Here is a 15,302-nt window from a genome sequence, read left to right as displayed (position 1 = left end):
GATAGGTCAAGCCAAAGGCATAGACATGAAATAATTGTTTTTCAGAGAGATAAATAACAAATTTATATTTAAATTATTTGGGATCAGTCAGGAATGAAATTCTGTCTACGTTGAACCTTTCGAATAACAAGTGTAATTTAAAAGTCGTTAGATTTTTTGTTGGTTTTGAATATATCAAGCAATATTAAACAATATTTTTTAAAATTATCACTAAATTTGGAATTTTTTTAACACTTGGCAATTTTTTATTTTTAGCGTACTTGGCAATATTTAATATTCGTTATAATGCATGAAAACTTTAATACTATATGTAGTTAACAAATTATGTACTTGGTTTAATAAATGGTCATTTAAATACTTGGCAACTTTCAATGTTTAGTATACTTGGCAATTTTAAACAATTAGTATACTTGGCAATTTTTATTAATCGAAAGACTAAACAATTTTAAATGTTTAGGGCACTAAAAAAAATATAAATTAATTTAAGAAAAAAAATTTCGAGCCAAGAAAATTATTTTAAAGAATTTTATTTTCTTTAATCAAGTTAAATTTACTTCAATAAACAAATATTTCTTAGTTAAAGAATTTTTTCTACTTAAATTAAGACCATGTAGTTCAAAATTATTTACTTGATACAAGTTAATTTTTTTCTGTGTGTACTTGGCAATTTTCAATTCTTGGCGTACTTGGCAATTTTTAATTCTTGGCGTACTTGGCAATTTATAATATTCGGCATAATACATGAAAGCTTTAATATTATGTATACTTAAAAAAATAATGTATTTGGCTTAATAATTAGTAATTTAAATACTTGGCTATTTTCAATGTTTAGTGTACTTGGCAATTTTAACCACTTGGTGTACTTGGCAATTTTTAATACTTGAAAGACTCAAAAATTTTCAATATTTAGTCTACTCAGCAATTTAAAACTCTTTGTGTATTGTTCAATTTTTAATACTTGGCTTGAAATATTGAAATTTTAATAATTCACATACTTAAAAATTCTTAATGCTTCGAAATTTTTAATGTTTTGTGTACTTGGCAATTTTTAATACTCGGCATAATGCATTGAAACTTTAATATTATGTGTACTTAATAAATTATGTACTTGGTTTAATAAATAGTAACTTAAAAATTTGGCAATTTTCAATATTTAGTGTACTTGGCAATTTTTAATAATTATTGTACTTGGCAATTTTTAATAATTATTGTACTTGGAAGTTTTGAATACTTAAAAGACTCGAAAATTTTCAATATTTAGTCTACTTGGCAATTTTAAACTTTTTGTGTACTTGGCAATTTTTTATTCTTGTTGTACTTGGAAATTTTTAATACTTAGCTTGATATATAGAAATTTTAATAATTCACATACTTGACAATTTTTAATACTTCACAATTTTTTATGTTTTTTTTACTTGGCAATTTTTAATACTTGAAAGACTAGAAAATTTAAAATATTTAGTGTACTTGGCAATTTTAAACACTTCTTGTACTTGACAATTTTTAATATTTGAGACTCGAAAATTTACAATATTTAGTGTACTTGACAATTTTTAATTGTTGACGGACTTTGCAATTTTAAACACTTCTTGTACTTGGCAATTTTTAATATTTGAAAGAGTCGAGAATTTAGTGTACTAGAAAATTTTAATGCTTGACGTACTTGGCAATTTTTAACTCTTTGTGTACTTGGCAATTTTTATTCTCGTTGTACTTGAAAATTTTAATACTTGGCTTGATATATAGAAATTTTAATAATTCACATACTTGACAATTTTTAATACTTCACAATTTTTAATGTTTTTTTTTACTTGACAATTTTTAATACTTGAAAGACTCGACAATTTAAAATATTTAGTGTACTTGGCAATTTTTAATATTTGGCGTACTTGGCAATTTTTAATTTTTGATATACTTGGCAATTTTTGATCCTCGGTATAATGCATGGAATCTTTACACAGAAAAAATAAACTTCTTGCGCTAAGAAAATTTTAAGGAAAATAATTATTTTAGAGCAAAAAGAAATTTCTTTGGCTCCAGAAACTTTGACTTTATTTAAAAAATTTTCAATCTTCCTTAATATTTTCTTGAGCCAAGAAAATTTATATTTCAGTCAAGAATATTTTTTTTCAGTGTAATATTATGTGTACTTAACAAATTATGTACTTGGCTTAATAAATAGTAATTTAAATACTTGGCAATTTTTAAGGTTCGGTATACTTAGCAATTTTTGATACTTTTTGTACTTGAAAAATTTTAATAACTTTGAACGTGGAAATTTTGAATACTTGGCTTGATATATAGAAATTTTAATAATTCACATACATGATAATTCTTAATACTTGGCAATTTTTAATGTTTTGTATACTTGATAAATTAAAACACTATAAAAGTACTCGGAAATTTTTAATACTTGGCTTAATATTATTACTTAATATTAATAATATTATTACTTAAAGTACTTGGCAATTTTAAACACTTACCACTTTACTAAACCTACTTGCCTGGAATTTAAAACAAAAGTGATTTTTCCCCAAATTTAATAAAAAATTCTTTCATTAGCATACATTACAATTTTAAAAATAATAATTCAAGCCCGTGAAATTTCCCTCATTAAAAAGTATAAAAATAAAAAGAGTATTTATTTAAATCACAAACTTGTAATTCAAATAGATGGTATAAACTAGAATAACTTTGTAAAATTAAATAGACATTTTAATCTAGAGTATAATTTACTTGTTACTTATTACAAAACTTATATCTCAGTCGGGCTGGGCCGGTTCGATATAAATTTTTTTCCTTCGACTCCTCAAACTATTATTATTATCTTGTTGATTTAACAGTCCCCTCATTCGCGTCATGATACTGTGAGATTTTTATCACTCAAAGAGAAGTAAAAGCTTCAACAGGTATCCAATATCAACCCCTGGAAGTTGAGGGTTGATAAAATTTCACCATAAACTCCTCGTCATGTTGGATATAAATCTCCTTACTCATCCCGTCACTCAGAAATATAAATCCGGAAGCTTTTCCGTTTGTGTACACAACGTTTAATTTATTTAACCATTTTATATAAATATATAAATAAATACATAAGGGTGATGCTGATGAATATTTAACAACTTTGTAAAGCGTGTTTCCTCTAAACCAGTTGCCAAAATGTATATCAATAAGTTACGTCACGTATATACATCCTAAAATTCTATTATATTCTAAATTTATTATTTTTCCGCAAATTTTTTTATTTATTGTTTAACTATAACTTTTTCGTGAATAAAATATCTGGTCACGTTTTTCCGCAATCTGTTGATCTGAATTACCAGAGCAAAATTTACCGTTTAGCTTTGCGAGGAATTGTAGCATAGATGTTAACTTTTTCAATACGACAAACTTTTCATTCTTTCCTCTTTTATTAAAGAAAGAAAGAGTTTAATAATCGTTTTTTTTTTATTTTTCAGTTAAGAAGGCCGCATTCGTTGGGGTCCAAGGTAAATGTAAGAGTTCATTACTTTTTTTTTTGTAGTAAAAATTGTAATATTTAATATAAGTTTTTTAAAATGAAGTTCTAGTAAAAAAAAAAATATGGCTAATAAAAGAAATTATTTCTATAAAATTTTGATATTTTTAAAAATAATAAAATTATTTTGCTAATAAGGTAAAGTACCCAGTAATTGAATAGGTTTCAAAGTGAAACGTATTTGACCCTACTTTCATTTATTTATTTATTTATTTATTTTTCCATTACATAAACCCAACAGCCCAAAGGGCCAATAACAGGGTTACTTAATTTTTACAAAGATGAAGATTTTGACATTGTAGCAATCTTAAGATAGTGTAAGGCTCTATATAAACTAAAACTTAATAATTGAATGTTTAATGTATTTATTTACATATAGTTTAGTAACTAATGTAGTAAAAAGAAAGAGAAAAAAAAAAGAAAAAATAGAAAAAATAGAAATGATACAAGTTTACATATGCAGAGTTATATTTTCAGCTCCTATTGTTGTTAGCCAGGACCAAGTGTACCTATATTAGTTTTAATTAGTTATTAATTTTAATATATAAAGATGGAATTATTAGTTCAAATTAGTGATTTTCATGAAAATATAAACAATTTTGAATTGATTAGCAAAATAACAAAGATAATTGAATATTTATATTTTGACAACGTTTTTAAGATAGATTAAAGGAGTAGTAGTTGAACAATCAATTCTGACACGCCGCAGTAGTTGAACACTCCGGGAGCAGTAGTTGAACTAATAAAATATATGGCAATAGGCACACCAAAAATTTTCAACGTTTTATTGAAATATCTAAAGAATTATAACTTATTGTTGATTAATATTAAAAATAATACTATGAATATTTAATATGTTCATTTAAAAATGAGAAATATTTGTATTTAATTTTTTAATTACATTTCTTATGAATGACAAAGCAAATTTTCAATTATAAATCAAAAAACTCAATTTAAAACGTTCAATAATTTTTAACTACACTAATTTTTAGCTATAAAACTTATTTAATTTGCAGTAATTACTGCAAATTACAATGCTGATTACTAGTCTGTAAACCTATTAGAGATTAGAGTGTTGTTAAAATTATACGGCCCCAACTTGTTCAAGTTCTGGGTACCGCTTTGAAAATTTGGAGGTATAGTTAGACGCTAAAATTTAATATAAAAATTATAGTTTATGTCTTTGCAAAAAATATGTATTATTTAGAAAAAACTATTTCATTGGGTGGTACAATTTTTTTTACTTAAAATTATGATATACCGTTTTTTTTACTGATTGTTCGGTTTACGGTTTAATATTTTTTTCATGAAAAAAATAGCATCTATAACATATTATTGATTAGTACAAAAAATAATAATGTGAATACTTAATATGTTCATTTAAAAATGAGAAATATTTGTATTTAATTTTTTAATTACATTTTTTATGAATGACAAAGCAAATTTTCAATTATAAATCAAAAAAACTCAATTCAAAACGTTCAATAATTTTTAACTACACTAATTTTTAGTTATAAAACTTATTTAATTTGCAGTAATTAATACAAATTACAATGCTGATTACTAGTCTGTAAACCTATTAGAGATTAGAGTGTTGTTAAAATTATACGGCCCCAACTTGTTCAAGTTCTGGGTACCGCTTTGAAAATTTGGAGGTATAGTTAGACGCTAAAATTTAATATAAAAATTATAGTTTTCGTCTTTGCAAAAAATATGTATTATTTATAAAAGACTATTTCATCGGGTGGTACAATTTTTTTTACTTAAAATTATGAGATACCGTTTTTTTCACTGATTGTTCGGTTTACGGTTTAGTACCTTTTTCATGAAAAAAATAAAATGTATAACATATTATTGATTAGTAAAAAAAATAATACTGTAAATACTTAATATGTTCATTTAAAAATGAGAAATATTTGTATTTAATTTTTTAATTACATTTTTTATGAATGACAAAGCAAATTTTCAATTATAAATCAAAAAAACTCAATTCAAAACGTTCAATAATTTTTAACTACACTAATTTTTAGTTATAAAACTTATTTAATTTGCAGTAATTAATACAAATTACAATGCTGATTACTAGTCTGTAAATCTATTAGAGATTAGAGTGTTGTTAAAATTATACGGCCCCAACTTGTTCAAGTTCTGGGTACCGCTTTGAAAATTTGGAGGTATAGTTAGACGCTAAAATTTAATATAAAAATTATAGTTTATGTCTTTGCAAAAAATATGTATTATTTATAAAAGACTATTTCATCGGGTGGTACAATTTTTATTACTTAAAATTATGAGATACCGTTTTTTTCACTGATTGTTCGGTTTACGGTTTAATATTTTTTTCATGAAAAAAATAGCATCTATAACATATTATTGATTAGTACAAAAAATAATACTGTGAATACTTAATATGTTCATTTAAAAATGAAAAATATTTGTATTTAATTTTTTAATTACATTTTTTATAAATGACAAAGTAAATTTTCAATTATAAATCAAAAAAACTCAATTTAAAAAGTTCAATAATTTCTAACCACACTAATTTTTAGCTATAAAACTTATTTAATTTGCAGTCATTAATACAAATCACAATGCTGATCACTAGGCTATAAACCTATTAGAGATTAGTGCTGTTAAAATGATACGGCCCCAGCTTGTTCAAGTTCTGGGTACCGCTTTGAAAATTTGGAGGTATAGTTAGACGCTAAAATTTAATATAAAAATTATAGTTTATGTCTTTGCAAAAAATATGTATTATTTAAAAAAGACTAATTCATCGGGTGGTACAATTTTTTTTACTTAAAATTATGACATACCGTTTTTTTTTTACTGATTGTTTGGTTTACGGGTTAGTACATTTTTCATGAAAAAAATAGCATCTATCGGCTATTCTCGATATGTCAACTTTTAAGTTACCAAAACTATAATTGTTTTGATTTATAATTGAAAAAACTTACAGATTACTGTATCATTGAATAATTATAACATGCGCATATTACTCATAATAAATATACGGATTTTGTATTACAATAATTCGAAAAGTTTGTTCAAGTACTGGGTACTTTATCTTAAATAAATTTACATTTTACGATTTATCTGACTTTAACCGTGTTACTTCTGAAAGAGTGAATTTATTAAAAAATTACAAGAGTCTTCTTTTGTAAATCGTTTAATTTTCTACAAAAAAATATTTTGACACTTTCCGGTACGACGATCTTGAAAGAAGATATATATATTTCTAAAGTTAAAAAAAAAGTTTTCCTGTTTTATTTAAACATTAAAAAAAATTTTTTTTTAATTTTTTTGATGTACCTAGATTTTAATTATTTGATAAAATTTTGGAACTTTTAAAACAGTAAAATTTCACATTTATAAGTAAATTTCGAAGTACTTTTTATCTCCAAAAAAATTCCATGAAATTTTATAATTTAAAAAAAATTTTTTTTAATTAAATTAGAGTGTAAAATTCTATTAAGTTAAAAAAAAATTTATGACCCCAAAAAAAATTTTTCTTGACTAAAAAAAATTTTTCTTGACTAAAAAAAAATATTAAGAAAGACTAAATATTTTATTTCTGTATAAAATTCCCTTGTCAAATGTTAAGAAAATTTTCAAAAATTCTTTCCCTTAAATTTAACAATTTTTCTGAATTAATAATTAAAAACTAACAATTAAAAATTCCATTTTCCAGCACAACAATTCAACACTTACGTGACGTTAAAGTTACAAAACGTAAAATCAACAACGGTTACCGTGAAAGGGGCCAATCCATGCTGGGAGCAAGACTTTCTTTTGTAAGTAAAGCGAGCATTAAACTACACTTATATCTCTATTACTATTACTTCCAACGATTTGCCAGAACTAGCAACAAAAACAATAACCGCGAACAAAAATTAAAATAAGACCCAGAGGGAAAACAATGGAAAAAAAAAAGCGAGGTCTGGACGTCTGGACAAGGTTCGTGCCAAGGAAATGCTGTCTATGCAGATAATCACAGACAAAACTGCCTTGCTAACGCAGACTGGAACCGAAACTGGAGTCTGGAGGATGATAAATTAAGTGAAACGATAGGAGTTTGCTGGTATATTCCTGGGCAGAATATCTAGGGCTATATTTCCAGCGTTTGAGTATGACGAAGCGTGCGCGGGTGAATGAGAACTGGGTTAAAGGTCACTGGAGGTTATTCGATTCCGAGCTAAAGGGCGTCGTCCGACGATTTTCTCCATGCTACTTTACTTATAAAACACTATCTAAAACGTGTATGTGCACTTAGTACTCTAAGTACGCACGGAAAGAAATTAAAGGCTTAGAATTGATTGTTAAATTTGCGAGAAAAATTACCGGACCGTATAATGATCCAAAGCGCTTTGCCATTTATTAGTAGTAATACTTTCTAAAGTTTCTTAAGGTAAAATCTATCGGTAAAATAAAAAAATATTTAATTACCTCACACGGAATAGAATTATTATCGGACATATTATCAATGGACTATTATTAATTTTATAGGTTTTATATTTTGGAAAAGATTTTAGTTTTATAAGATTGAATGTTTAATTAATTTTTGAGATTTAATTTCTTTTTTAAGGTTAGTTCACTTGGAAATATAAATAGAATAATTGCTAATAGTAAAAAAAAATAACGAATTTCATTAAAGTACATTTATAAAAATAATATTCAACTAATTGGATAAAATTTAATTAGAATGATTATTGTATAAAAGTGTTGTTAGAATTAACTGTAATTGAGCAACAACTGATCACCAAAATGTGTAATTTTTTATACAGCTGATAAGTCGAGAGCGATTGCAGCGCCGCCTCAAAGTCGGTGGATAATTCCGGTACTTAGATTAATTTCTACTGTCAAGTCCGGTTAATTTTTTAGTAATTTCAGTAAAAACATTTTATTTCACTGTAATTTTTAATATTAATAGTCTGAAATAATTATTAATCTTATCAATTTTTCACGTTTATTATTTTTAACCTTAGCAGTAAAAATTAATGGAACTTTTCAATATTTTTTTCATAGTATTTGTGAATAATTATTCAAAAAATTGAAATAAGATTATAAATAGCGGAATATCTTACTATTATTTATAAAAAAAAATTTTTTTCAAGAAAAAGCACCAAAGTTTTAGTTTCTCAAAAATTTTTTCAATTAAATTAACAAAAAAAAGTCAATTTTAATTACAATCTAACATTTTTCTTTATAAATTTGCGACAAAAAATCCTTTTAACTGTCAGGTTATCGGCCCAGTTCCTCAAATGATTAAATTATCGTAAAATTCATCGCTGTTCTTTGTTGTCTAAAAATAATTATTCAATATTTTGGTTTCCAGCGAGACGAACGACGTTAATACTGGGTTATTGGTGGAAGTTTGGAGCAAAGGGATGCTGTGGGACCGAGCACTTGGTTATCACTACATACCACTGCCTGAAGTCTCTTATGCAAATGAGGTAAATACCATCAAATTCATGATTAAATCCTGAATAGTTTCACACAAACCCTCAACTTAACCATGAGATAACTTTTAAGACCATAAAAATTTATCCTTTTTAACTTCCCGCTTTGAAAAATTTATATTTTCCCGTCAAATTAAAAAAATAATTTTTTTTATTTCAAAGTAAAATAATTTAGTTAGTAAATATTTAAAATGTTTTAGAATTTTACATCGGTTTAAACTGCGTCAGTTCTATCTAAGCTTTAAAATTCCTCGATCTAGCGCTCTACAAGTGAAAATTTTTCTCTACTTTTCGCCATCTATCGAGCATTCTAAAAACTAAATTTTTTTTTCTGACAATACAAAATTAGTATATAAAATTATTCTTAGTCATTTTTTTTTACACTGATAGAAGGACTTTTTTTTTTTTTTTAATTTGTTTAAAGTCGCATGAACTACTAAGGTCATGAGCGACTACGGTAGGGGGTAAACTTTTGAGATTGGAACTCGTCTTTATTTTTTGGACTGAGCAGAATAATACACTTAAATATTGAAAATATTCATTGATGTACGCTGGACTCGAACCCGGTCCAATGCTTTGGTAAGCAAGGGCCGGATCTGATAGGGCTACTGCGCGCCTAGAAGGGCTTATTAACTATGAAAAAGTCAATTTATTTGAAGACAATTATTTAATTTATCAAATTTTAATAAATATTTTTTAACATTCAATAAATATTTATTTGAGAGGAAATTATATTTATTAACTATTAATAAATATTTTTTTGAGTGAATTCGTTTCGCTTGCAATGTCATATGATATGAAGATTGCTTATAAACAAAAATCATCTTTATAAATTATTTGCATTAATTTTATTTCATTATAATAACGTTTTTGTAGAATACCAAATTCTATCACAGTTCATAATTATCTTTTATATTTTTAGATATTAAAAAAGTTAATTTATTAAGTTAATTAAATTATTATCATATATTCCAGCTATAGAGTTACAAAAAGTGTCAAAAGAAAATTGCTATTTTTGCTTTTTATTTTAAATAAATATTTGTTAACAGTTAACAAATATTCATTAGCCATTAATAAATATTTATTAACTGTTAATAAATATTTGGTAACTGTTAAGAAATATTTATTAACATTTAATAAATAATTTATCAACTGTTAATAAATATTCATTGAATTCTATGTTAAAAAATTATTTAAGGTAAAAGCCCCAATTATTGACACTATAAGAAACAAAGTTATGGAATCATTATTTTTAGGCAATCAAATATCAATATCGTTGAATTTTGTTTGTGGTAATGTCTCAAGTAATGTTTTGACTAATCAATTTCTTCTTTTAAAATGATAATCAGTGATATTTACTAATTAATTTTAAATAATTAAATAGAGTATCCGGATACACCAATTGTTGGCAGGTTAAAAAACTGATTGATCTAATTATTGACATACCTCAGCCCCAATTATTGACACCTATACTGCGCAGGCGTCGAATCACCTGCTTATTCTTATTTATCGAAACTTATTATTAAGTAATCAATTTTAATAAAGCTTATTAATAATAATTTCCATAAATGATTAATTACTATTAAAAATAAAAAAATTAATTTAAAAATAATTTACTGAATCAGAAGAGTTCAAACTCTTACAGTAAATTTTTTAGGTTAAAGTAAAAAAAAGGTGTCTTAGCGCTGTCGAATGGCTGTCAATATGAGATTCAACTTAAAAATTATCAACTAGTTATTGACACCCATTATTTAAATATTATAAAGTATACAATTCATTTCGATTATTCAATTTTATAAATTTTTCATATATTGTTAATTTAAAAAAAAAAAGATCATATAATTAGATGAAGAAATTAATTTAAATAGCATTTAAAAAAATGCTTTTCTTACCAAAGTTGTTAAGAAAATAGACGCTCGTAAGTTGGTTTGATGAACTGGTGTTTTTATTTTTTTTTAATAATTAATATTTAATATTTTGAACAGACAGTAATTTTTTTCAATTTTTTAATTAATTAAAATTTAATAAAAATTTATATGATGGTTATTCTTATTACAGATGATTAAATATATTTAAAAATAATTTAGGGTGTCAATATTTAGACCCCTGTCAATAATTGGGGCTTTTACCTTATTAACAGTTAATAAAGCTTATTGTACACAGAAAAAAGTAAACTGTAATAAATAACAGTCGATTTATAATAAGTAATGATCAACTGCTAAAAATTAACATTTCAAACAGTAAAATCATAATTTTACTATTTACTATATAATATTTACCATTTAAACGTTACAATTTACTCTTTACATGGAAGAAAATACTATTTCAAACAGTAATATTCGCTATGTAAATGTTTTAAATTTTAAAGTATAATAATTAAGAATTCAGACTTTGATATTTATTATTTCGTTAGTAAATTTCTAATACAAGCAACGTCAATATTTACAAAATAAAATGGTAAATTTTAAACGCAACACTGAAAATCAAACTGTAATTATTGACTTACTTGGACTGATAAAATGTATATTTTAAAGGTATAATTTTTACTGTTTCAAATGTTAAATTCTCCCAGAGTGAGACCCCTTTCTCTTTCATCTGAGTTCCCCTTCTCCTCATAATATGGATTATATGTTGAAATGGAAATTTTTACTGTTTAAAACTGTAATTTTTTAAGATTAAAGAGTCGTTATTTACTATAGTGACAGCTACTAATCACTTATTTTGGATATTAAATTATAAATTGTGGCTTTTATACTTTCTACATTAAGTTCTGTAATATTTATATTTTTGCCACCCCGATGTCCGTTTTACTGTTTGAAACTATAAAAATTAACCGGAATCCGAGTGAATTTTATAGTTTACTTTTTTCCGTGATGCTTTTTATTTTTAATAAATATTTGTTAAGAGTTAACAAATATTCATTAACCATTAATAAATATTTATTAACAGTTAATAAATTGTACTTAATATTCATCTTTATAAATTATTTGCATTAATTATATTACATTATAATAACGTTTATTGTAAAATAACAAATTCTATCACAGCTTATAATTATATTTTTAAATATACAAAAGGTTAATTTATTTAGTGAATTTAATTATTATCATGTATTCCAGCTATAGAGTTATAAAAAGTGTCAAAAGAAAATTGCTATTTTTGCTTTTTATTTTTAATAAATATTTATTAACAGTTAATAATAAATTTTAGTTTATAAATTACTTATTAACTGTTAATAAATATTTGTTAACTGTTAGCAAATATTTATTAACATTTAATAAGTAATTTATTAAGTACAATTTATTAACTGTTAATAAATATTCATTAAATCCTATGTTAAAAAATCATTTATTAACAGTTAATAAAGCTTATCATAAACAAATCCTTCTATCAGTGTATTAGTTTTATTTACTTTGGGTATTAAATTTGATATTTTTGTGGGAATTATACAAGTTTTTCCGAAGGAAAAACTTCATTATATTCAGTGTAATAGTTTATATGAAAATAATAGTTACCTTTAGCACTCTTACGACCTCTCTGAGAACCAATGGATCTTTAATAACTCGCTAATAAGCATTGATCCATTAAATAAAGACGAATAGGGCATAGGTTAAGCAAAAAACCGAAAAGACATACATGTTTATTATCTTTATCTATAAAAAGGTATGTCTGATAAAGAAGTCAATAGTTTAAAAAAAGCCCGATGAAATGTTAATACCAACTACCGACTAGTGACTGCTGGATTCCGCTCTACATTTTATCATGACAAAAGACATTTATTGAAAAAAATGTTGAAAAGAAAATTTATAATAAAGAGCCAGAACACGTGCACGTTCCACTCCTACATACACACTCTTATTTACTGTTATCTTCTCAGTCCAAGGTAAAATTGAAAAGGAATAGAGAGAAGTAAAGGGTCACTTTATACTACTTATATCTCCGTTCTTATATAAAACGTCGCGGTACTCTGTCACTACATGTTAACGCAGCATAATACTGTCATTAAAAAAAAAGGAAAAATGTAACATATTTACTTTGGTGACGGTTTTCAATGCGAATGTGAATGTGACTCCACTATTTTATTTCATTGAACAGGGATTGGCGTCACGCCAGCAAACTCACCCTTATATATTTCCAGCCCCTTTTATTTACTCATGTCCTTATGCATGTATGTGTGTGTGTGTGTGTAGATATGTAACAATATAATGGCTAAGTCCATTTAGTTCTGAGCAGGTGGTTTTCGTTTACGGTTATTTTATTACCTTAATTTTTATAAGAAGCTATCGAACTTGACATGTTAATGTAACCCAATTTAGCGATCTTTAAACGGATACTTCAAGTTTGCATCACGGAAACCTTATTTAGTTGTGACACACGATTAAATTTCAGTTTTTCTTGCAAGAGACGGGTAATCAAGTAAGACTACTGATTTTTATGAAAGCTAAATTGAAAAATCTGAAGTTACACAGCAAAAAATTTTGCGTCATTGCGTCAAAAAAATTTTTGTTAAAAATTTTTGTGTTAAATATTTAACACAAAATTTTTCGACGGATTGACGCAAAATTTTTTACTGTGTAAAATTAATTTTTTGAAAATTTAAGAATTTTTTTTTAATTATCCTGCAGTTGAAAATAAATTTGTTTTAGCTCATTTTGTTCCTTGACAAAAAGTACTTTTAGGTCCGATTAATATTATTGCAGAAAAATCTAGAGTAAAAATTACGTCAAAAAAACTAATTGTTTCAATTTGAAATATTTAAAATTTTAAATAGAAAAATAAGGGTTGGAAAAGCTTAAATTTGATGAAGATACAGAAAAATAATTTTGTTAAGATGACAAAATATAAAATAATTAGAAAATATTTTGAAGTAACAAATGATGAGTATACTTATAGCGAATTTATTAGTTTCCTTAATAGAATTAGACAAATTATAACAATCCAGTGTGTTACGTGACTAAAATAATATGTGGTACTAATAACATGACGTTCTTAGAACAAAATAATTTAGCTATCGTTATTCTGGTCATTTTCTTGGAAAAAAATAATTTTGTTTCTGTATCGAAGTGACTTTGTTGGCAAAAATAGTTGTAAAATTCTGAAAAACTTTTCTCTAAAATTGTCATCAAAGTTACAATTTACAATTTTGTTTATTATTGTAACAATTTAAAAATCCTGGATATGGTTCACTCTAAAGGCTATCCCTGGAACTTCCTGTTATATTAAAGTTCAAAACGCTCAAAAATTTTTCTATTGCAAAGTTTGTAGTAAATAAGTTTTTTACAATAAAAAAGGCCATTCGGCAGCCGAAATGGAAGTAGATTTCATGATAAATAATAAAAATACTACTGGGGTTGCATACGAAAAAAAAAAAAAATAAATTTCTGTCTGATTAAACAACAATGACGTCAAAACGAATGCAAAAGTAAAATTTCATTAAATCTGTCTGAGAAAGTATGTGATTTTTGGCCTAGACTGATAATGAGGTACACAAATTAAAGCTTATTTAATAAGCTTTCAGATACCATTTATAGAATTTTGATAAGCTATCGCGTTCAATTGTAATTGCACGAAAATACGGTAAAAGTGAAAATTTTTGCGATTTTTGAAAATTTTTGAATTGCTATTATTCCTAAACTATTTAATTTGGAGAAATAAATAAGTACACAAATTGAAGCTTATTAAATTAAATAAGCTTTCAAATGCAATTTACAGAAATTCGATAGAACGTCGCGTTCCATTGTTATTGCACGGAAATAAGGTAAAAGTGAAATTTTTTTTCGATAATATAAATTTTTGAATTGCAATCATTTCTAAACTAATCTACAGATTTGGCTTATCTTAGAACTTAACCTCGGAAATCGTTCTAAGAATAAGTATGTTACGTTTTATTGAGATCTGTATAGAATTACGAGAGTTAGAGAAGAGACAATGCCGATTATATCGTATATATATATATATATATATATATATATATATATATATATATATATATATAAACTTTTGAACCATATGCATTTTCTGAATCCGCTTGACGAGCTGAGTCGAAATATAGCAAAATTTTTTAAAAGTTCTGTCATGAGGACCAATGCAATAGTTAGATTTCTATGAAATCTACTAAAAATCCTGGATATGGTTCACCCTAAAGGCTATCTCTGGAACTTCCTGTTATATTAAAGTTTAAAACGCTCAAAAATTTTTCTATTGCAAAGTTTGTAGCTCTTGTAGTACAAAATACAACTTTGAGCTCGAAAATCTAGTTACTGTCTTGGAAAAATGTTTTTTTGAACATTTAGCTAGCAAAATTATTAGTTATTTGTCGAAAATAA

At 25.2% G+C, this 15,302-nt stretch overlaps 1 protein-coding gene across 1 annotated transcript in view; it reads left to right on the top strand.

Moving 5' to 3' along the window:
* LOC123267222 overlaps positions 1 to 15,302 on the top strand; it is a 69,326-nt gene that overhangs the window by 13,681 nt on the left and 40,343 nt on the right. Inside the window, exons 3-5 of the mRNA XM_044731775.1 lie at positions 3,459 to 3,494; positions 7,209 to 7,311; positions 8,853 to 8,970. Coding sequence (XP_044587710.1) covers positions 3,459 to 3,494; positions 7,209 to 7,311; positions 8,853 to 8,970 — 257 coding nt within the window. The remainder of the gene's footprint in view (positions 1 to 3,458; positions 3,495 to 7,208; positions 7,312 to 8,852; positions 8,971 to 15,302) is intronic.

This window comes from Cotesia glomerata, linkage group LG6 (assembly GCF_020080835.1).
Source record: "Cotesia glomerata isolate CgM1 linkage group LG6, MPM_Cglom_v2.3, whole genome shotgun sequence".
Lineage (NCBI taxonomy): Eukaryota > Metazoa > Arthropoda > Insecta > Hymenoptera > Braconidae > Cotesia > Cotesia glomerata.
This window is presented reverse-complemented; position numbering and strand designations above follow the sequence as displayed.